Genomic DNA, 22,513 nt, shown 5'->3' with positions numbered 1-22,513 from the left:
CTTCTCCTTCCCCGGGTCACTACAATCACATCAGTCAAGCGCAGTCTTTGCAGCTGACTGCAGTCAAGGGGAGGGGACTCTTCTAAAGGCCATGTCCCCAGCTGTGCCCCATGAGGAGGAAAGGGACATTTCTCTGGTACTGAGAACAGCCTGGCCTTCTCAGGAACCAGTACAGGATGGGGGGAAAGAGATTTTTTTGGCCTCTGGGTTTGAATCTGGCTCATCCCAGCGCCTCCACCAGCTAGGGGCCTCAGGCAAGTTACTGAGCCTCCAGGAGCCCTGTGCAGTCCACCGAGATTCTCTGCATGTTCAAAAGGGGAAAGCACCACTCTGGGTGCCTGGCACTCCCTTATCTGGTAAAAATAGTAAAAATAAAAAAGCAGTATGGCAGTTCAGAAAAAACTAAAAATACAATTGCCATATGATCCAGTAATTCCATTTCTGGGTATGTCCCCCAAAGAACTGAAAACAGGATCTTGCATAGATATAGACAGTTTAACACCCACGTTCAAAACAACATTATCCACAGTAGCCAGAAGGCAGAGGTAACCCAAGAGTCTGTTGGTGGATGGATGGATAATCAAAATGGAATGAATATACAATAGAATACTGTTCCACTTAAAAAGGAAGGAAATTCTACCTGGCATGGTAGTGCATGCCTGTAATCTCAGCTATTCAGGAGGCCGGGGCAGGAAGATTACAAGTCTGAGGCCAGCATAGGCAACTTATCAAGACCTTGTCTCAAAATACAAAAATTAAATTAAATTTTAAAAAGCTTGGTTCAACCTCAAGTACAGCAAAAAAGGCGGGGCAGGGGGGAGGAAGAAAATTCTGATACATGCTAAAACACAGATGAACACTGAAGATATTAAGCTAAGTGAAATGAACCACCACGAAAAGTCAATATTTATATGATTCTACTTGTATAAAGTACCTAGAATAATGAAATTCAGAGAGACAGGAAGTAGAATGGTGGCTGCACAGGGGTGGGAAGATGGGGATTCAGTGTTTATTGGGAACAGAATTTTGAGTCCAGGAGGCCATGCATGGTAGCAGGAGGATTATAGTGAGTTCGAGGCCAGCCTGGGCTACATAATGAGTTCAAGGCCAGCCTGAAATACATAGCGAGACCCTGTCTCAACAAAACAAAACAAAACAAAAACCAGGGATGGGGAAAGAATTTGAGTCTGGGAAGGAAAGTTCTGGGAACAGATGTGGTGGTTGTTTTATAAGGTGAATAAATGTCTTTAATGCCACTGAATTGTACACTTATAAATGATTAAAATAGTAAAGTTTATATTCTGTGTATCTTAACAGAGATATTTTTTTTTTTAAATGAGGAGAAATCAATAGCAGGCATGAATGTTACCATTACCTCAGGATACAGGGAGGGTGGCCCCCTCAGAGCCTGAGCACCTTGTTCTAAGCTGGGCTTTCTCGGAGTCTGTGTGACCTGGGGACTGAACAGTGGCCTCGGGGTGAACTCAGGTCTCTTCCCCCACTGCCAGTCTTGTTTCTTGGCCTAGCCCTCCACCATTCCGGGATGACCTTACCAGGTGATTTGGAATCAGGATCGCCACACCAAGCCCTTGCTCAGGCCCCACTGACGTTCCTGCTGCCTGTGTCTGACCAGCATGTTGTCATATAGAAGGGCTCAGTCCGATTTATCACCCCAGCATCACTAGAGGCCACACTCAGTACCCAGCCTGCACTGCCACCACAGCACTCCCACCCGCCAGCTCCCCGCCAAGGTCACCCTGCCAGCAGCCAGCACCAACTTCCCGGCTGTCTGGGACAAACACCTTCAGTCTTTCAGGCAACTACACCCCAGCTGACATGGGACTGCACCCTTGTGAGAAAACCCCCAGGCCTCAGCCAAGCCACTCCCCAATTCCTGACCCACAGAAACAAAAGAAAATAAATGAATATTGTTTTAAGTCTGTAAATCTTAGTGATTTGTTATATAGCCAGATAACTAACATACAAGCGAACAAACTATAACAACTTATTGCTAACAACTTGATGCTAATGCTTGGATAGTAGCACAGTTGTGCTAGGCACAATTCTGAACTTACACGAATTAACTCATTTCATCTTTATAGCTGAAGGAATTCCCATTCTACAGGTGAGTAAACGGAGGCACAGAATACTTAAATAACTTCTTAAGTGCCCGAACTGGAACACAGATCCCCAACACGCTGGCTCCAATGTCTGTGCTCATAATACTACCCCCAAGCTGCATCCTGAACAAAGCCATAAACATAAATTTCACATCAAAAAGCCACAAATGTTCTCAAATCTACAGCACCTGCTTCTAAGGAAAGAAGAGAAAAGAAAGAAAAAGACCAAGTGCCAGCCTACCCCTGGTATCCCAGACCATTCAGGTTCTTGTACTTCTTGGGTTTATGGCTCTGCCTCCTTGATGCCAGTAGGCTGGTCCCAAACTACAGCCAAGGTTTCCCTCACTAAATAAGAGGAAGGAAGATGAGATTTTCCTGACAGAAAAACTTTGTAAAATTGTGCACATCTCCTTAGTTAGGATCTAGCCTAGGAGATGACTACTATCTTCTCTGCCCATGTTCTGACTCCATGGAAACCTCATCCTGGTTCTTCAAAGAGGCCAGTATCTTAAAGCATAACCACTCTCCAGTGTGGAGACAAATCACCCCAGGAAGACCACTTCATCTAACACAGGATTAGTAACTACAAGGTATATGTTCTACGGCCCCCTTCCAAGCCCTGTGCAGACATAGCTAATCGATCACAGCCTCTTGCCCACTCTGCCTAGATGCAGTTTCAGAACCTTTCTCACCATGGTGCCTCAGCTTGCCACTTTCACAAGTTCTGAGCTGGCATTAAAGCTGAAACCTATTTGTCATTCTGGCTCTAACAGGACAAAGACGAAACACCAAAAGCAACAGACTAGAACTAATCCCTCTCCTTTCCAGGGGAGTAAAAGGCTTCCTGCCTCCATTGCTCTTACTCCTCCTCCAAAACTCATTTTCATCACAGTGAGAGCTGAGAAGGGATTTCTAAAAGAGAAGACGCTGAAGAAAATATTGACCTTGATTTTAATGATGATATAAGAACTCAAGCACATGCTGGGAGGTGTCCTGTGCTCACCGATGATGGCGAATTAGTTACCAACAGCTCCCCAGCAACTGAACCAGAAAGGACTTATCTCGAAGAGAAGGTAAACTGGGCTGTACAAACACATTGTTCTCTGTCTGTGTAACCTTCCTGGGACAATCTCCTAGCGCTCTAGAAAGGACCAGACCAGCGTGAGCACCAGCACTTTCTAATGAAAACAGAGTGCAAGCCACACATGTAATTTAAAATGTTCAGTAGCCACACGAAACAAGTAAAAGAGAACAAGTGAAATTAATTTTAATAGTTAATAGGGGTTGGGGGAGTACATCAGTGGTACAACTCATGCTTGGTTAGCATGCACAAGGCCCTGGGTTTATATATATATAGTCCAGTATACATAAATAACATCATTTCAACATAAAAGTGAAATATTTTTCTTTTTTTGATGCTACATCTGAAGTCTAGTGTGTATTTTACAATGCATTTCAACCTAGATACTAAATTTTCATAACAAGTATTTTATCTGTTTTGAGATTTCATAAAAATTACATGTGAGCTGGGGGCCGGGGATTTAGCTCAGTGGTTCCAGCGCCTGCCTTGCAAGCACAAGGACCGAATTTGATCTCAGGTACGGAACAAAACAAAACAACAAACAAAAAAGTGTACGATCTGTACATGTGAGCTGGGCGTGGTGGTGCACGCCTGTAATCCCAGCTAATAGGGAGGCCCAGGCAGGAGGATTGCAAGTTTAAAGCCAGCCTGGGCAACTTCAGTGAGACTCCATCTCAAATTCAAAACATTAAAAGGGTTGGAGATTATAGATTCCACAAGTCGAAGTTCTTCTGAACACTACTAAAAGTTTTCCAACAACTGAAATGAGTGTCTGCTTTACAGTGTAAATCAAAGAAAATTAAATGAAATTAAAGATTCTGTTCTTTGGTTGTACTGTCCACATTGTCAATGTCCAATATCCCCATGTGCCTTGTGGCTATCACGAGGCTGGGACAGGTCTGGGCCAGGGGAGGGGCTTCACCTCACCCTTGGGCGCATGCCAGCTTTCCTCGAAGCCCTGCTGCTCTTCACAGGGCTTCTGGGGAACCTATGGGCCAGCTCCTCTGGACACTCCTGCTCGGGCCTGTGGCCGCACACTGGTTTTACCCTCTGCAGCCCCTTCTCAGACGCTCTTTGTGGCTGGCCCTCACCTGCACTCAGCACTGGCTTTCAGCTCTTTGGGCTCCCTCCTGAGTCCTCCTGGGGGCCATCCCTACTGCTCTGCAAGCCCCAGCCCCAGGCTACGTCCAGGTGTGCTTCAGGAACCCTGCTTGTCTACAAGGGCTATTTAGGTGAAGCTGTGTTCTTGGCTATCCAAACCAGGGACTGGCAATCTTGGGCTGCATCCAGGGATGTGTCGTTTCCTGCTGGTATTTTGGGAAGGCCCCGGTTATTTCTGTGTCCCTACAGCTGGCACCAGGACTGTACTAGAACATTACCGTGGTCAGCCTCTGCTTTCTACTGGAGAGTCACTTTGGACTTCCTGCTCCCAAATGCCCTGCATTGTCTGCCCTGGTCCTTGCAGGGTGCTGGCCCTGTACTTTGATTCCTTTTCTTCATCTGTCCTCTTAGGTTGGTGAACTGTTTAGGGGCTATGATCAGTCCTGACCACTTCACCCCTTCAAGCCACTGAAACCACAGCAGACATCACTAGTGGAACAATGTGTTTTTTCTCCCGAAGCCTCAGGCTGGGCCCTACCCCGACCCCCAGAATAATTCCCCAAGCCCCCACCAGCCTCCATCTCCCAGCTCCTGTGAGAGATTTCACAGAGAGGGAAAAAAGGTTTCCAAGCAGAATCAGGTCCCAGACTTGAGAGGCACCAGAAACAAACCCCCCAGAACTGACCATGATGTGGAAACTGTGGAGAGCAACAGGAGCTCTCCCCACTGTGCCATCCCAGGCCGGGCACCTTGAAATGTCAGGAGCCCTCCCCAACAGTCTGTTTGAAGAAGCAAAAAGCCCACTGCTGTGAGAAAATAAAGGGATAAGAGTATTGACCAGAGCTCAGAAAGGGCATAACTGGCAGCAGTCTGGGGACCTGAAACAAAAACGTGAAGCACCCGAAGCGTGCCGGGGACACACATGGAACCGGTCACCCAGGCACAGGGGAAGCCACCTGAACCTCAGACACAGAGCAGCCCCTGCATCCACTCCTGCATGGGATCCCCGGTGCTGGCAGGCCTCAGCCACCCTACACAGTGCGACCTCTGTCTCAGGAAGCCTCCCACCTTCAGGGACTCAGCTTCTCAGAAGGGAAAAAACCTCGAGTTTCTGTATCACCTGAAAACCAGTTCTAGAGTCTGAGCTATACCTGAAGAGACCGCCGTGCACCTGACCAGGAAACAAAGGCGACTCAATCAGGTATCAGCACAGGGAGCGCTCCTGCCCATGCAGGCCTCTCCAGCCAGAGCGGCCCGTCCCAACCATCCCCAACAAGGGCCCCTCATCTTCTGTCTTGAACCTCCTCAGCAGCATCCTTTCTCTGCCCCTCACCAGTCTCATACCACACCGCACACACATCACACACCACACAATATCACCACACCGGGCACACAGCACAAATGACACACACACTGTGCACACATCACACGTACCACACATCACACATGCATTCCACACAATATACACCATCACCATCGCATATGATACACATACCATACACATACCACACACATCACACATCACACACTACGCACCATATATCACACATGATAACAAATACAGCAGGCACACATCACAAACAAACCACACATGTGCCACACATTGCACACCGACACACAATACACTACACCATCACACACATACCATACATCACACACACTACTACATACAGTACACCACACCATGCACACATCAGGGACATTGCACACCACATAGGATACCCACATACCATCTATATATCACACGCACACCACACACACAAGTACCTCATTTACCCCACGCTCTAAGGAAATAAAATAGTCCAAGCAATAGAACATTGAGAACCAATTCTTACAAACAAATTTGATCATCACGCTGGAAAATGTTCTGAAATGAATGACACAGCTCCCTGACGTACCACGCCTGTATGCTGAGTGTAATGTATCATTTCCTGGTGGTTCAGGGACATGTTTTCAGGCTGACTTTACCACAGGACTTAATGATGTGGCCTCCACTTCAGGCTGCTTTTCTGCTTGTTCAAGCTGCCCTGTCCAAGGACACTGGGCACACACCCTTTGTGGACGGCGGCCGGGCCTTGACTGTCTGGAACACTTTCTCCCTAGATGTCTGCGAGGCTCACTCTTTCCATTCAGACCCTGGCTCAATGCCAACTCACCAGAGAGGCCCTTCCTGGCCAACCTTCTCCCATTTTTCTGCCCCCTTATTCTGCCTTTTGTTTTCACAGTACTTGCTACTTCCTAATGAACTGTGTTTGTCTATTTATTTCCTCCCTCCACTAGGATGGTAGCTTGTTCCAGGTCTACTCATTTTGTTACCTCCAGTGCCTGTGACAATCCTGGCACATAGAAGGTGCTCAGGAAATACATAAAGGATGCCTTCAGCACTCTGATCTGTGTGTGTGCAGGTGAGAGAAAGGTCCCGCCTAGCTTGCCCCTTCCTGGCCCAGTCCTTTGGCATCACCTTTCAGTGTGTTCGGCAGCTCCTAGCAATTCCCTCCTCTTGTTTTGTCTCATCTGCTGTGTTTGTAACCAAGGAAAAGATGAAGGTTGCCAGATGACCAACTAGTAAGCTACTTCAACTGATTTTTCTAAACACAGTTAATTTCCAGGCTTGGCCTCAGGGCAATTCCATGCCTGTCTTCTGCTATTTGTGCCCTATTTGTGTGTATTTGTATTTCTTTGTGCTATTTGTGTGTACAAAGACAGGGTCTTTGTACCTTCCTTCTGGTCTGTGTGCACCCTAGATGTGAGCACAGATACTTTCAACTGCTAGGTGAGAAGAGAATGTAATGGGTTCAACCATTTCTTTTTTTTGGTACCAGGGATTGAACTCGGGACCTTGCGCTTGCAAGGAAGGCAGCAGAACCACTGAGCTAAATCCCCAGCCCGGTTCAAGCATTTCTATACACAAGTGGTCTGGCTCTTTGATCACCTCACCCTCTGGCCTTATTCTCCTTAGGCCAAGCACCGTGAGGGTTGGAGCCCTGGCTGAGGGCCACCTCACTTTTGCAGGGCATGCTCAACAAAGTCAAAGATGATTTGAAAGAAGCAGGGCATGGTACATGCCTGTAATCCCAGGACTTGGGGAGGCCAAGACAGAAGGACCCCAAATCCAAGGCCAGGCTGAGCAACTTAGCCACTTAGCAAGACTCTGTCTCAAAATAAAAAATTTTAAAGGGCTGGGATATAGTTCAATGTGAAGGTCCTGGGTTCAATCCCTAGTACTAACAAAAAAAAATATATGTTTTGAGCTGGGGTCTGCAGTTTAACCCTCATCTGACAGATAGGAAACCAAAGCCCAAAGAATAGAAGGGACTCACGGGAAGTGCTCACACGGCATTCCTTCACATCCTCTCTCTAACTGCTGGCACCTACCTTTCCGACGGCCAGCACCTGTTTCCATCCTGGGCCAGGGGAATGCCATGACAGCAGGTCTCACAAGTCTGCGACACTGAGAGGTGTTCCCCTCTGAGCTCTGAGACAGTGTGGTCCCTGATCACATGGAGCCACACCTCACTTTATGAAACAGCAGCACAGACAGCTGGTGCCCTGAAGCTCAATGCGAAGCTTTTCCTCACAGGCTCAGAAAAGTGGAGAGGCTGGTCCTGAGGTAGACTTGCCTCATAGTGTAATGGGCAGGGTTCCCATGTCCCCACAATATCCCCAAGCCCCCACTCCTACCTGTTCTGAAATGTTCACAGCAGCCCTCTAGGTGGCCATGCTGCCTCCACCAGACACTGTTCAAGGGTGCAGCTGAATTCTAGGGGGGCAGAGAGACAGGCAGGCCTGGGCTGCACCCCCTGCATAAACATACAGCTCAGTGGCTCTGCCACCAGCGCTGCCCTGGAAAGTAAGGGTCAGGGCCTTGGGGGACAGGACAGGCAACTCACCAGCCGTATCTGGGCTGGACTGGGGAAACAGAGGAGGTGAGGTATAGGAAGGTGGGACTCTACTGGGCAGAAACACTTCTGTAGCACCAGTCTGAGAAGCAAGAAAGGTGCTGACTACCAGTGCTTCCTACTTTACAGCTCTGCCTCTGACCACCCCTCTCTCCCTCCCTGCCTGGCTGCACTAAAGGAAGGGTGACGGTGTTGCAACAGTTAAAGGTTTATTTTTCTCACCTTCCTCCAGGGCTCAGTGTGCTGGGCCCTGCTGGGCCAGGCTGGCCCTGCTTCCCGGGTGCCAGGTCTCCTGCTGTGCAATAATTGGCCCCTCTTTCAGAACAGCAAGTCTTTTTCTCTCCCCCACCTGCTGCTTGCTGCTGACAGCCTTGGAGAGACACCCTGGTGGCCTTTGAGCCACTCCAATGTTGGAAAAATTTTCCCTCTGCTGCAGGGAAATCTCTCTCCCTGGAACTTTTACCTATTGGTCCAGTCCATTCCTTGGAACCCACAGTGTAATCCAAATCAGGCTCTTGCCTTCTCTGTTGGCTCTATGCTAAGGACTGATGGGGGGGATTCAGAAGTTGTGGGGTGCAGATAAGTTTATACTTTGAGGAGTCAAGAGTAATTCTAATCGAGTCATCAAATATTTTTAAATAATTACTTTTAGTGGTTTTATCACTATAATGTTGTTACTGGTTTTATCATTATAATGTTAATAGATGCTTATTACAAAATGTTGAGAAGGGCTGGGGATTTAGCTCAGTGGTTCTGGCGCCTGACTTGCAAGTGCAAGGTCCTGAGTTTGATCCCCAGTACCAAAAAAAAAAAAAAAAAAAAAAAAAAAATGTTGGGGGAAAAGAAATGGAAGAGGGTATTGCCCACCCATAACCCTGCTTTCCTACTGCTAACATTTTGTTCTGTATGGTTTTTTCCATCTCCACTCTCCTAAAAAAAATTTTTTTTCCAGTACTGAGGATGGAACCCAGGACCTTGCATGCTCTGGAAAAGCACTCTACCACTGAGCTACACTCCCTAGTCTTCCCCAACAAGTGTTTATGGAGTGCATACAAGCAAAGTACTGGTCTAGGGACATCAGGAAAGACACAGTGATACCACTGTCCCTTGGAATCCAAAGGAAACTGGCTCTAGGACCCACACTTAGGATACCAAAATCCACTGATACCAAAGTCCCTTATATAAAATAGCAAAGAATCTGCCTAGAGCCCACGCACATCCTCTCGTATACTCCAACTCCTGTCCAGATTGGTTATAATGACTAACACAACATAAATGCACGTAAATAGTCACTCTGCTGTTTTATTTAGGGAATAAGATCAAGAAAGAAAGTCTGGGGCTGGGGATTTAGCTCAGTAGTTTCACCGCCTGCTGCGCAAGCACAAGAACCTGAGTTCAATCCCTGGTACAAAAAAAAAAAAGAAAGTCTGTTAATGTTCAGGATAGATGCCATTTTCTTCCCATTATTTTTAATTCACGGTTGGTTGAATCCCAGAGGTGGAGCCTGCAGAGATGAAAGACCAATGGTCTATCGGACTTGGACCTTGCCCTGAAGATATTCCAGGAAAAAGAAGGCCTGAGCTGGGCTTAAGAGTTACAAGCACCTAGATTCAAACATACTCAGTTTACTTGTGTGTTAAATGGATCTAATAGTGGTACCCAGCTCATTAGGTCATTGAAGGGATTCAAACAGGTAAAGCTTGTAAGTAAGATACTTACACACCATTAAAGTATCCAACGAATGAAGCCACCAAAAATACAGTACAGAGTAGATGGTTATTACAAAGGTTGGACAGGAACAGATGATCAAAGACCACAGGCATTCAGAGGGAGAGAGTAAGCCACTTGAAACCCTTTTCAGAGGGGGCCATATGCAGACTGCAACCTTACCAGGCAAAAGCACTGTCTGATTAAGTGAACCAAATTTAGTGCCTGAGTGTAATCACTGCTGGCCTCTTGTCTGCAAGCTTGGCTCCCCTGCTCCTTTCCAGGAGACTCGGGGATTGCGTCAGTTTAACCTCCGTCTGTCTTTGCCCTGCTGGTCATGGAGAAGGTGCCTCTGGTCTTCTCAAAAAGCAGGCAGATTATAAATCTTCAATCTTGTAACTGTAATGAACTGCTTGGCCAAAGGCTCCCCTCTGACCTCAGGGTGATTTTCTCCATTATAGCAAGACAGTCCCCTGAGCAGCTTGGCCTGGCCTTGATAGAGGTGCCCCCTCCATGGCCGCCTTCAATGGCATTTGAAGACTGGAGGGATTCCTCTGCTTGCTGAGCTGACAGACACAGCCACCACACAAGGAAGCCATGCTTCCCCATGAGGCTGGTGGGGGGATTCTTGTTAGGAGAGAAATAAAGGGCCTACCACAGGAATGAGCAGCACCTTCAAACTAATCCTCTGCCCTTGGGCCTTGGGCCTCCCAGAAAGGAGATTCTTAGGCTGTTTGTACCCCCACCAAGCTCAGAGTCCTGTAGGCTGTCCCTGTGCCCTATGGGCAGGTCTCAAAATGGCCCAGAAATACACTCCATTGCAGGAAATTGGGCTCTTTAAATCTGAACATATTGGCAAAGGGAACTGTGGGTGTTTGTGCTTCTCCCTCCCCACCCTCTTTCATGCCTGTGCCACCTAGAAAAATTAAATACAAACCAATTTTCTGTCATTTATGCAAATCATATTTCTACAGCTCCAAAATGCTCACATTATAAATAAAATATAAACTCACCCAGAACTTATGGCATCCTCTGCTCTCAGAAAACAGTGCCAGAAAAGCCATCCTCAGTGTCCCCTTTAGGTAAGTAGGGATCCAGGCAAGGCCTGAAAGGTCACTGGAAGACCTTCTGGCAGGCACACGTCCCTCAGTAGGTGAAACCTCACAGGAGAGCTTCCTTAAAGCCATTTACTTATTCTAGAAAGCAAACTGTCATTGGTTTGTCAAAGCATCAGTAGACCTTGTCAATCATTCAACTGAAATTTAACACAGAGATTAACCAAGTCCAGAGATGGCAAATAGTTTGTCCATGGTTACTCAGCAGTACCTCACTTTCAGGATAAGAAACTCCAACTGAGGAAAACTCCTGCCTAAATCTTTCATGGTTTTAAATAGGAAACTGTTGTTGCAAATTAGTACATCTATGCTGACAACACCCATAATGGGGAGTCTTTTTTAATAATGTAAAGTGAAATTCCTTGCAACACCTTGGCTTCCCACCCATGCCTGTTAAAGAACTGGCATATGGAAAACCTAAGTCCCAGATCAAAACAACCACAAACGTTCTCCCCCACTGGGAGGCTCAGACTTCAGCCACGTCTGCTCCACCTCCTGCACAAGTGGGTTCCCTGTGCCAGTGGATGTCAGTGGAGATTCAAGGGGATGTCCCCAGATGCACGGCCTGGCCCATAAGGTACAGCATGGAAAGGTCACAGACTTTGCCACATCATAAGCAGCCAGACAGGGATGGAATCAGCATCTCCCTTTACTTTCACAGATTCTATGACCAAATTTTTCACATGGAAATTTGCGACACATGCACTGTCAGTAGGATAGATAGCAAAACTGAGGACCTCCCTGAGAAATTGGGCCTTTCAGTTGCCATACCGACACCCCACAATCCTAAACAGTGTCTCAGAGGTCCAGGAGCAATGTGGCTGGCTTCAAATAACCCAACAGTGTGAACACGGAGCCGACTCTGGATCCAGCTCACATGCGGCCCCTCCCTTTCCCAGCTCTCTGATTTCCCAGGGGGCAAGTGATGATGACGCTTGTCTGAATTTGCTCAGCCTCTGAGAGCAGGGCTGGCCACTTCATTCTCCAAGAATCTGAAAACCCATACACAACGTCTTGGCCCAACCAGACAGAGAAATGTTTTAGAAATGAGAGGGTAGCAAGTGGTTACCACAAATTTCAGGAAGAAGGCAAATGCTCAGTTGCACCTGCCCCTTTAGGGTAAACAAAGGGCTGGACTCCTGGAGATGACTGAGCGTGGACTCTTCACCTCCTCACCTGGTCAGAGCAGAGCTGCAAATAACTATCAAGAGGATCCGAAGCTTGGCCCATTGACTACTCCCAGAAATAGGCAAGAATCCTACTGCACTCCTTTATAAAAGAAGTACTTATTAAGCTTGCTTGCTGTGTGCATCGATGTGGGGATACGAGGAGCTTCCAGCATAGTCCCTGCATGCATAGCTGAGAATTAGAGGGAAGTGAACCAACTCAAAGACAAGAATACAGTGCAAGGTAGCGTCAAGGGCAGTGCATGATCAGGACTGATGCTGAGGAGCAGACATCCAAGGCTAAAGCTTAAGACAGAAGGGGAGCTGGCTGTGCACCTCAGTGGGTAGAGAAGGCCCTTGCCACTCCACCCCTGGGTACTTCCATCCTTCCTTTCTTCCTTCACCTTCACTTCCCAGCTCCTAGGCTCTTTAAGATTCTCCTTCACACTTGAAGTTTAGCCCCTTTCTAACCTGCCATGGGAATCAGAAGAGGCAAGAGCTTGTTCACTAGCATGTCCTGCCACAACTTTCAATTTCAACGCCTTGAAATTAGTGCTGTATCTCCCCCGTAGTGATCACACACACACACACACACACACACACACACACACACACACACACACACACACACACACTGTGGGCTCTCATCTGGAAGAAGCAGGACAGAGGGGCCCAGCAAGGTCTGGATTCAGAGACAAGTTTCCCAGCGCCCTCTCTCTTCTCCTTGCCCTCCCTCAGACTCTTAACCACCTCCCATCTCATCACCAGAGAGAGGGACAGAGCCTCTGGCCAGCCTGCCTCTACCCTGTCAGGCCCGGGGCCACCTTCCTAGAGCAGGGCTGGTCCTCTCCTCCAGGGAGAAGGAAGGCAGCTGGGACTCCTGGAGTGCCCGGGCTCCATGGGCGTGGCCCTATCCGTTTGGCTGGTTCCTGCTCCAGCCGGTCAGTTCACCAGGATCTCAGGACTCTGGGGTCTTAGCACAAGAGGCTTTTCCTTCTTTCTGTCCAAACACTGACGAGTGCTTTGGGAGCAGTGTCCTAGGAACAGGGCCACAGCCCAGAAGGAAACACTCCCCCTAATTAGGCTACCCCAAGATGCGTCCAGACTGGGATCTGGGATAAAGTCCCAGACCCCTAAATCCCCTCAGGCCAGGCCCAGAAATAATGGTTCCTTTGCAGAGGATTTTTACTTCTTCCCAAGTGGGTGATGGGAGTGGAATCTGGGGCAGGATGAGAATATGACAGTTCGTCCACACCAACCCTCCCCATATTCCTGGGGTTCAAAGTGGCCTTTGAACAAGAGTCCTGTATTCTACTCCATACAAGCTTCAGCCCTCCTGATCCTGTACCTCCCCAAAGGGTTCCTCACCCCTCCTCCAGGCCCAGATCTTTCTACGTTAAAAACGCACCCTTCCCCGCCTCACTTCTTGTCCTCTTCCAGCCAGGCTGCCCGGGTCCAGCAGTCTGTCCCGAGGGTCATCCCAGAATCTCACTCACCACCTGCTCCCGTTGGGAGAACGCGCTACGGAGGGCACTGCCCTCTCGGCAGATCCCAGAGTCCCCTCCCTCAACAGGTGCCCTGCTTGGCTACAAGGAGCTGTCACCAGGAGCCTGGGCGAAGGTGGCAGCAGGAACGCCCCCTGCAGGGAGGTTGGGTCTTCGCAGCCCTCTCCCGAGTACCCAGAGCGCCGAGGGCCCCCGCAGCTCCGCCGAGGGCCCGGACGTGCCACACCGCCTTTGTTCCCGGCTGGCCAGGACAACGGGGTGGACTTCATGCCAAGGCATCGCACAGCCCAGTGCAGACGCTGCTGCTCACTTGAGGTGCTGGACCCTAATGTTGGGGATGAGGGACGCATACAGGACGAGACCTTTCCCCAAACCAGAGAAGCCCCGGGGGTGTCAATGCCGGAGAAACAAGTCCAAGTTGACCCGGGGTGAGAAGAAGGCGCTAAGCCAGGAGCGGTGCGTAGCGACCCTTCGATCCCCACCCCCCAACCCGACGTCCTTTACCCCCGGGAGGCTGGAGACCCGCTTCGCACCGCCACCTACGCGCTCGGCGGCGCGACTCCCACCGCGCTCCGGCTGCGCACAAGGCCAAGCGCCGCAGCCCCCAGCCCCCAGCCGCCAGCCCCCAGCCGGGGCGGCGCAGTGCCGAGGGAGCCGCCACGTTCCCAGTAGCGCGTGCACGCCGGGCCCACCAAACTTGCAGCACTTTCTCCCAGCCCCCACCCGCTGTCACCCTCCCTCCATCCGTGCACCCAGGCCCCCCCCCCGCGCCCTGCCGGCAGAGGTTGCCATAACAACGAACTGGAATGCTCGAGCGTCTACAAAGCCGGCCCGGCGCGGCGGGCACGCATCTCCGGGCCCGGCCCCGCGCCCTCGGCTCCCGGGACGCCCGGCGCGCGGGGCGGACTCACAATGAGTGGGATGGTGCGGTCCTCGCGGAGCTGCTCCGGCCTCCCTCCGGCCCTCTTCGCACCCCGGCCACCGGAGGATGCTGCGTGGGCTCGGCTGTCCTGCCATAAGTAGTAGAAAGTGCCCAGGATCCAGGCTGCGGTCAGGATGGCGATGGCATTGGCGCGGATCTTCCTCATGGTGGGCGGACGGGCGCCCGGGCTGAGGGCCGGCGTGCTCTCCGGGCCGGGGACGGGCCGGGGGCGCTCTTAACCCCAGCTGTTTGTTTTCTCTCGCGCCTGGCTGCTCAGTCCTGCAGAGCAGAAAAAGGAGGGCGGGCGGGTGTTAGGGAGAGACAGGAGCGCGGAGCGATCCTCACGGTCCTAATGCCCTTCAGACCCGGCGCGCGTCTCCCGGCGCCCATTCATCCGGGAGCGGAACCGGCTCCGCGCTCCGCCGCCGCCGGCCGCCCTGGCCGCTGCGCACTAGCAGAGGAGCGCGCCCGGTGGGAAGTAGCGCAGCCCTTCCTCCCGCGTCTGGGGACCCGGCGAGACGGACGCCCGCGGCGGAATGGCGACGGGCCTGAACTAGCCTCGGCTCCCACAGCTCGGCGACCGTTCGCTCGGCGGCTGCCCTAGCGCTGCCCTCGTCGGGCCCGCCTACCCACACCCACCCCTGACTGAGCAACCCTGAGTCACCGGCTGGAGATGCGCGACCCCCGGCCTTGGCCCACGCCACGAAGCTGCAGTTCCGGGCGGCGCTACGAACTGCGCTCTGGCGCGGGGGTTCAAGGTGTGTTCCGAGAGTCCTTGGGCAGGGGTGGCTGGGCGGGGAGCAGAGTCTGAGTTTGCACTGGAATCTTCTGCAGCCTAGGATTTCGAGCCGCTCCAGAGAGGGATTGGAAGCTGGTGCACTTGACATTCAGGGAGAATGAAGAGAAGAGAAGACGGCACTGCCTGGCAGCCAAAGCAAGGAGAATAGGATACTGCCACTCCATGTCTCTCACTGGCCCCGGGGTCCCAGCCTTCACGGTGCTTCCCTCCACCCCGCCTCACTGTCTAGGGGTCAACACTCGTGTCATCATCATCATTTCCTGAGAAAGAAGGGAGGTGAAAGAGGTGTGACTATGATTCTCCAAGGGCACAGAGCTAATTAATGGGCAGAGCCAGTCTTCTGACACTTTTCTTCGACAAAGTGCAAAACCCAGTGCTGAGAGACAAGGACACAGACTTCATGGAGAATCAGCTAGTGGGCTGGAGGTGATGAGAATCAGCTGTGAACTACTCTCACTCCAAGCAGAAAACAATGTGGACTGGGATCAGCACTAGAAAATCAGACAGCATCTGGCACAGGGCAGCTGATATGAGATAAGGAAGTAGGGATCACAGAGGGGGACATCATTTAGTGCAAGGTGGTCTTTGGGGAGGCTTCTCAGAAAAGGTGGACAAATCTGAATAAATCCTTAAGAGACTGGAAAAGGGGAGGGCAGAGATATGAATAGCAGCCCCAGCAAAGGTCCAGAGGTGGAAGTATTTGGCGAGCTAAGGGAGAGCACTGGATGCTGGGAAGGATTTGGTGGAATTGAGGTTGGCCAGGCAGGGAGAGTCTGAACTCAGGAAGCCATTGGATCCCAAGGGCGGAGTTGGCAGGGAGTTTGGTCCCTGCTGATGCTGCTGGATATCGTGGCTCTTCTGAAGGTAGGGTTGGGGCTGCAAATAAAGCCACCTGTGGGAATCAAGCAAACAGTGGTCTCAGGGCCATGTCCTACCCAACCATACCATCAGCCCTACTGAGGCGTGGAAGTGAAATAGTGTGGTGCTTTTCTGTTTCTCCATTTCTCCAGCACTGGGGACTAAACCATGTACACAATAGATGTGTACGTTTCTACTAAAGTGAGAACAATCCAAGGCGGTTGTTTGTTTGTTCCAGAAAACCTAGGGTTATCATTGCGACTACAATACCTTGACTAAGAAGACTAATTACAAGGACATCTAGACAAGTCCAAAAGTGGCCCAATCAGGACTGTGACCCTACAAAGAGGAGGGTACACCAAAGAGGGTTTCAGAAAGGGGCTACAGAAGTAACAGGGAGTCTGAGGCACAAGCTGTGTAGCAGTCACAAACAACAGGGGCAAGGGGCAGAGATGCCCCGGCCCTGGAGCAGTAGGCCAACTTCACTCCTCCGTATCTTCATTGCCTGACACATTTAATTTGACCATCTTGGGGCTAGGGTTCATTGGCATAGATGGGGAAAACCACTCTCAATCCAGCCTGGTTTCCATATGAATCATGGAGCAAATCCAGGGAGGCCAAGGAAGACGTTCCTTAGGAATCAGGCTCCAGAGGCATCTCCAGTCAACTGACATGTAAGGGAACTGCCCTCCCAGTGCTTCCATTTTCACACATGCTCTCAGGAGGTCAAGGCTCTGCTGTCATAGGCCGCTCCCCTCTTCCAGCATGGTTTACAAGTGTCTGGTTGCCTTTGATCTTGAGAGAACCAGGTAAAAGGATGTAGGATCCAAAGACATCCCCGAAACCCATGGTGGGAGGGTCCACACTCACCCTTAGGTGTAGGGGATGACGCTGGGCCATGCCAGGCTGACAGCAAGTGTAGGGATTTCTGGTGGCTAAAGAAAGAAGGCTCAGTGAGGAGAGGGAGGGAGGAGCTAGAATGTACAGGGTTTCTACAAGTCTCACTACTGACTGCCCAGGACTTGGGACCAGCTGTCATTGCCTGACAGTTCTGACCCCAAGAGAGGATTGCCCCTGCCACCACAAAGGAGTGGCAGGTGCCCTCTCTGAGGTGGGAGCTTCCTAGGGGATGGCAGGAAGGGGCAGGAAGTTGCCAACTGTAACATGGGGGCATTGTCAACCCTTAACTTTGGGTATTGCTGGGAGCAACTGGATGAACGAAGGCATGTAAAATCCAGTGCCTGCAACCTCCCGTCTCGTGGAGGCCCCCTTGCAGATCTGCTGCCAGTGCTGGTGGTGATCGGACTCCTGAGGGGCCTGGTCAGGGCACATGCAGGGGACTGCTGCCAAGCACAGACCCCAGGCTGACCTCTCCCAGTGCACCTACAGGCCAATAAGGACAGACTGTCCTGTTCCACAGCCAGGTGACTGCCTCTTCCAGAGTTTGTGTGGAGCAGGCTGGAGGCAAGGCAGAGGAGAAGCATAGAGCAGGCAGGGCCCCGGCCTGTCTACACATTACCCTTGAAACCCTGGGCCAGCACAGAAGCCTCTTGCTCTGTCTTTGGCTGCAGCAGAGGCCCAGAGGATAGGTGAGGGATCTGGTTTGAACTCTTCCTTCCTGCACTGCCCACATGTGCTCTAAGCAGGAAAGAAGGCTGGGATGGTGAACAGAACGTGTGTTACCAGGTAACACTGTGAAGACACACAATCTCAGAATTCAGTGCTCTATCCCCATTTCACAGATGAGGAGACTGATGCCTGCAAAGGTCACCAACCATCCAAGGGAGCATATGCCACCTACTGCCACCTGACTGCATGAATATATCAACTGTCTCTAAGGAAAAGTCATCTATAAATTGAGTTTCTATAAACCACTATAAATGAAGGGGAGAGCGTGCTAGGCAAGTGCTCTACCCCTTAACTGCAGACCCAGGCCTCAGAGGTTCTTCTATATTTTGTTCACCAGTTTCTCTAGTGCTTAGGACAGTGCTTACAGTAATGGCATACAGTATACATTCATTAAATATTTGTTGATGAAAGGGAGGGAGGGAAGGAGAAAGGGAAGGGGGAAAAAAGGCAGGGTAGCTCTGTGAAGCATGCACTTCTCTCTTCAGCACCTGAGACATGGGTGTAGGACTACAGCCCAGATAAAGGGACAACTCATCTAGGGTCAGGGTGGGTCAGGGTAGTAACTCTCCTAATAGTGCTTCTTTCAGAGCAGCTCACTCCCTCCCCAAGCTGTCTGGCTGGGGCCAAACCCTGCTGCCCCAAGAGAGTGTGACAAAGTCTTCTGTGGTCCTATCAGAAGTCAGAGACAGAATGGCCTTGATTCTGGTGGACAACTGCAAGAACTATGAATGTTATTGCTGATCGTGAAATGCCCCAGCTGTCACACTTGGGAATAATGGGCCCACAGAGTCTGTGGGCTAATTAGAAATGTGTCAAATGTTCTTTATTAACAGCAAGGGATTCGTACAAAAGAGAAATGCATAAATAAAGCCAACTGGTCAGCACAACTGGTCTCAGAGGCAGAGCCCTTTCTAAGGCTCTTGACCTTGCCCTCTCTGCCACCTTCTCCCTTGCCTCTTCCCCTTCTCTACAGCCTCTGCAGAGCTGAGTGGCAAAGGTCTTCAGACAGGCCAGATGGCCCACCGAATGCCAGGCCAGCACCTACCATGTGCTTCTCCATCTTGAATGGGAGTTCCTCTGAGCAGAGACTGGCAGCAACTTCTGTATATTGAGTTTCTAGCACTGGCATCTTGGCAGCACCCACTAAATATCTGTGCAGAGTAGGTGATTGAGTGAATAAATATCTAGGGTGACACACTGATGTTACTCACCATCCCCATAAAAATCCCATAAAAGCCCCAAATCATCCTCTCAGAGAACCAGTGCCTGTTTGCCTGCTGGCATGTGAGTTCTAGTCCATTCCTTTTCTTCCTGACCATGCCAGGTACTTCTAGGAACTGGGGATACAAAAATGAGGGCCAGAGGTTTAGCTCAGTGGCACCACGCCTGCCTCATAAGTGCAAGGTCCTGAGTTCGATCCCCAGTACCCAAAAAAAGAACAAGGTCTACCCCTAGCCTCTAAGGGGTCCTGTAATTGAGAGTGGGGATAGATACAAAAATAATCACAATTTGGGGTCGGGGATTTAGTTCACTGGTGCTGCTGCCTGCCTCCAAAGCACAAGGTCCCGAGTTCAATCCCTAGTACCAAAAAAAAAAAAAAATCAAAATATGATATAATAGCCTCTATAGAAGCAAAGTAGGGGGCATCTTCACAAGTCAGAAGTCATTTGAAACCCTGAAGAATGAACAGGTGGGTAAGATAGATCTGGAAAGGAATTCTGGGAAGAGGAGCAAGCCAAAGTTGCTAAGATGCATGAGTATCCGGGAACACAGGAAATGGTGAGCGGCCTGGTGTGTATGGCAGAGGGGGTGGCGATGGTAATGAGGTTAGAAGGGTGGACATAGACCAGTTGATATGTCTTCTAGGCCTTTGATGAAATTTGTACTTAAGTCTAAAAGAAATGTCCAAATTTTAAAACAGGGTGACGTGATTGGTTATAAATTTCATTGAGAAAAATAAAGACTAGTGAAGGGGCATCATTATAATATTGCAAGCAGCCAAGGAAACAACACTGTGAGCCTAGATTTGGACAGTAACGTAAGCTGGAGAAAAAGGTGGATTCAGAGGATTTGGTGATCTTGGAGGTGAAGAGAGAAAAAGATATTTGAGAATAACATGTAAATTTCTTGCATAGCAGAGAAGTGTTTTGGTGTAAGATAACCATGAACAGAAATGGGGAGTCAGGAGGAGCAAGTTTGAAAGGCATGTTCAACTGCACTTGAGTTCTCTGTGGTTGCTCCAGGAAGGCATCTACAAATGCAGATCTGGAGCTCAGGAAGATAATGGACAGAGGAAGAGGAATGGAAGAGAAGGAAGAGGAATGGACAGGCCAGTCAGAGATGAAAAACCAGAAGCATAGGTGGGACAAATAGGTTGCTGGGTGGCTGCTTATGAGCCCAGTACTGAGGTATGGGGGAGACAATGTACATCAGAAATTAGGGCTTCTGCATCTCCTGTGTGAAGATGAAGATACAGAGAACTGCCATTTTTTTCTGCTTCTGTGAGGTGGCTGGATTCAAGCCCCTGGACCACACTCTTAGCAATACTCATTTGGACCTCACCACCTGGTACACATCAGGATGAAGCCCTAGATCTAGAGTTTGTACAAATTTCGGCTCAGTATCAAAGAGGTCAGGCGATAAGGCCAGAGAGAATATGAGTTGAAGAGGTGTGTTATCCTAGTCCTGCCTTTCTTCAGTCCAATAGTGCCTAAAATTGATACTTCCATTTACCTTGTGAAACTGGGAAGTGGAAATTAAGGGAATTTTCCCAGGGTTGGTATATATTTTGAAGCTCTCAGGTTGAAAACATCTATCGATGTATTTTGGGTGTAATTTCTATTCGCTTACAAGTCAAAATAATTGAACAGGAAGAAAAAGCCGTTAATGCAGGAGGCGTATAACACCAGATCACACTGCCTGGAAATTTACCATTTCAAAGCAATTGAGGGTTTTACAACCAGTGTTTACAGTCATACATGTCCCCTCTCACTGAAGCCACCCTCTAAAGCCATGAAAAAGCCCATCAATCTGGTTTGGACACTGAAATTGTCCATAGTGTCTGGAGCTGCTGCCAGAGCAGAAAGGATTTTTTTAAACCATCCTGCCATTTTATCAGTGCATAAATCTTGAGTTTCCTCCTGATAGGTGGTGGTAAGCAGCTAGGCTGTCTGTCAGGGCTCCTGGAGCCAGCAGTGGTGGAGCTCTGAGGTGGCAGAGCCACCTCCTCCCCACCTCCTTCCCTCTCCCTTGGAATCCCTGCCCCATGCCCACACACAGGTTTCCTCTTAGTAGGTTGACATTTCTACTGCCTGCCCAGAAAGAAAATACCACCACCCTATGCTTCCAGCAGCGAGGATAGTTCCAAGGGCTGTGGGTCCTCCAGTACAGGGTGGCACTGTGCTGCTGCTCAGAGGCTCTGCCTGACCCCTGACCTTAGCTTGGAGTCCGGCAGGAGAAATGGACAAGACTTTGCAGCTGGGACCAACACCTTTGTCCTCTGCCAGTGTCTGTGCATATGACTGTGTGTGTGAATGGAGGCGTGTATCAGACTGTTTTCAACTGGATTCTAATTTCTGGCTTTTCCTGCAATTACTGATTTCTTTCCTGATTACTGTCCCGGAATTAACTGATTTCAAGTGGACACAATGAGGAAATTTCTAAATGTATATATCTAATTGTTTGTTTTCACTTCCATCTCTGGATCACATCTTTACAAAGGCCACTACCTAGAATTACAGCATTTAGTATGTTCTTGGGGAGCTAGGATGACTGAGATGGAAAACCTGGGTTTCAGTCACAGGTATGTTATCACCCAGCCTGGTGACCCTAGAAAGTCACCTATCTGAGCCTCTTTCTCGTGTTTAAATAGGATTTGGGGGTCAGGCATGGTGGCACATATCTGTAATCCCCGCACTCTGGAAGGCTGAGGCAGGAGGATCACAAGTCTAAGCCCAGCCTGGGCAACTTAGTAGCTTACAAGACCCTGTCCTCAAAATAAAACATCAAAAAGGACTGGGGATGCAGCTCAGTGTGGATACCCTGGGTTCAACTCCCAGTATCGTCGCTCAATCAATAAATGGACTCTTGTACAAAAGTACTCAGAAGGTCCTTTCTAGGGTCAGCATTTTAGGATTATACTTACTTATTTTAATATTTTAAACTATTCCCTGCCCCAGCAAGAGTTATTGACAAATAACTGGGATATAATTTTCTTTATTGCCATTTCATCCCCATACGTCTTACACATATGCATCTGAACAATTTAAAATATCCTTTGATTAAGAACCTGAAAACTTACAATTATAACAGACCTAAAAAAAGGAGAAAGTGGAAGAATGTACAAGAAATTGGTAGGTCCAGGGATGCCTCTGAGGAGGGGCACTTAAGAACTGGAGGGAGGGAGGCTTTGCTGTGTATCTGTTGTATCTAGTTTTTTTCTATTTTCTACCTCTTCATTTACAAAACAATTTAAGTAAGAAAAAGTTCTTTGTCTTTCTCCCACCACTGGCCTCTGTGCAGCTCAGTACCAGGGGGAGAGGAGCCAGATGCAGCTGGGATCACTTGCTGGGAGCCCCACTTCACAGCAGGCTCTGCAGCTGGTTTGGCCTA

At 49.6% G+C, this 22,513-nt stretch overlaps 1 protein-coding gene across 3 annotated transcripts in view; it reads right to left on the bottom strand.

The window, feature by feature from the left end:
- The window catches only part of Galnt16 (polypeptide N-acetylgalactosaminyltransferase 16), an 86,588-nt gene extending 70,944 nt beyond the window's left edge, over positions 1-15,644 (bottom strand). Inside the window, exons 1-2 of one of the 3 annotated variants that reach the window (XM_004837329.4) lie at positions 15,281-15,644; positions 14,606-14,895 (exon numbers count right to left, since the gene is read on the bottom strand). In XM_004837329.4, the coding sequence (XP_004837386.1) occupies positions 14,606-14,782 (177 nt within the window). In that variant the 5' untranslated portion in view covers positions 14,783-14,895; positions 15,281-15,644. Of the gene's footprint in view, positions 1-10,921; positions 11,069-14,605; positions 15,196-15,280 lie in introns of those variants that run through there. The other 2 variants (XM_087195312.1, XM_013067539.3) reach the window with 2 other exon arrangements.
- Between the last annotated feature and the right edge of the window lie 6,869 nt (positions 15,645-22,513).

The sequence above is a fragment of the Heterocephalus glaber genome, unplaced genomic scaffold (genome assembly GCF_053883595.1).
Source record: "Heterocephalus glaber isolate CG9 unplaced genomic scaffold, H.glaber_assembly_v1.0 deba00001608, whole genome shotgun sequence".
In the NCBI taxonomy this organism is placed as follows: Eukaryota; Metazoa; Chordata; class Mammalia; order Rodentia; family Bathyergidae; genus Heterocephalus; species Heterocephalus glaber.
The sequence above is the reverse complement of the archived record's forward strand: the minus strand, read 5'-3'. Positions and strand labels throughout refer to the sequence as shown.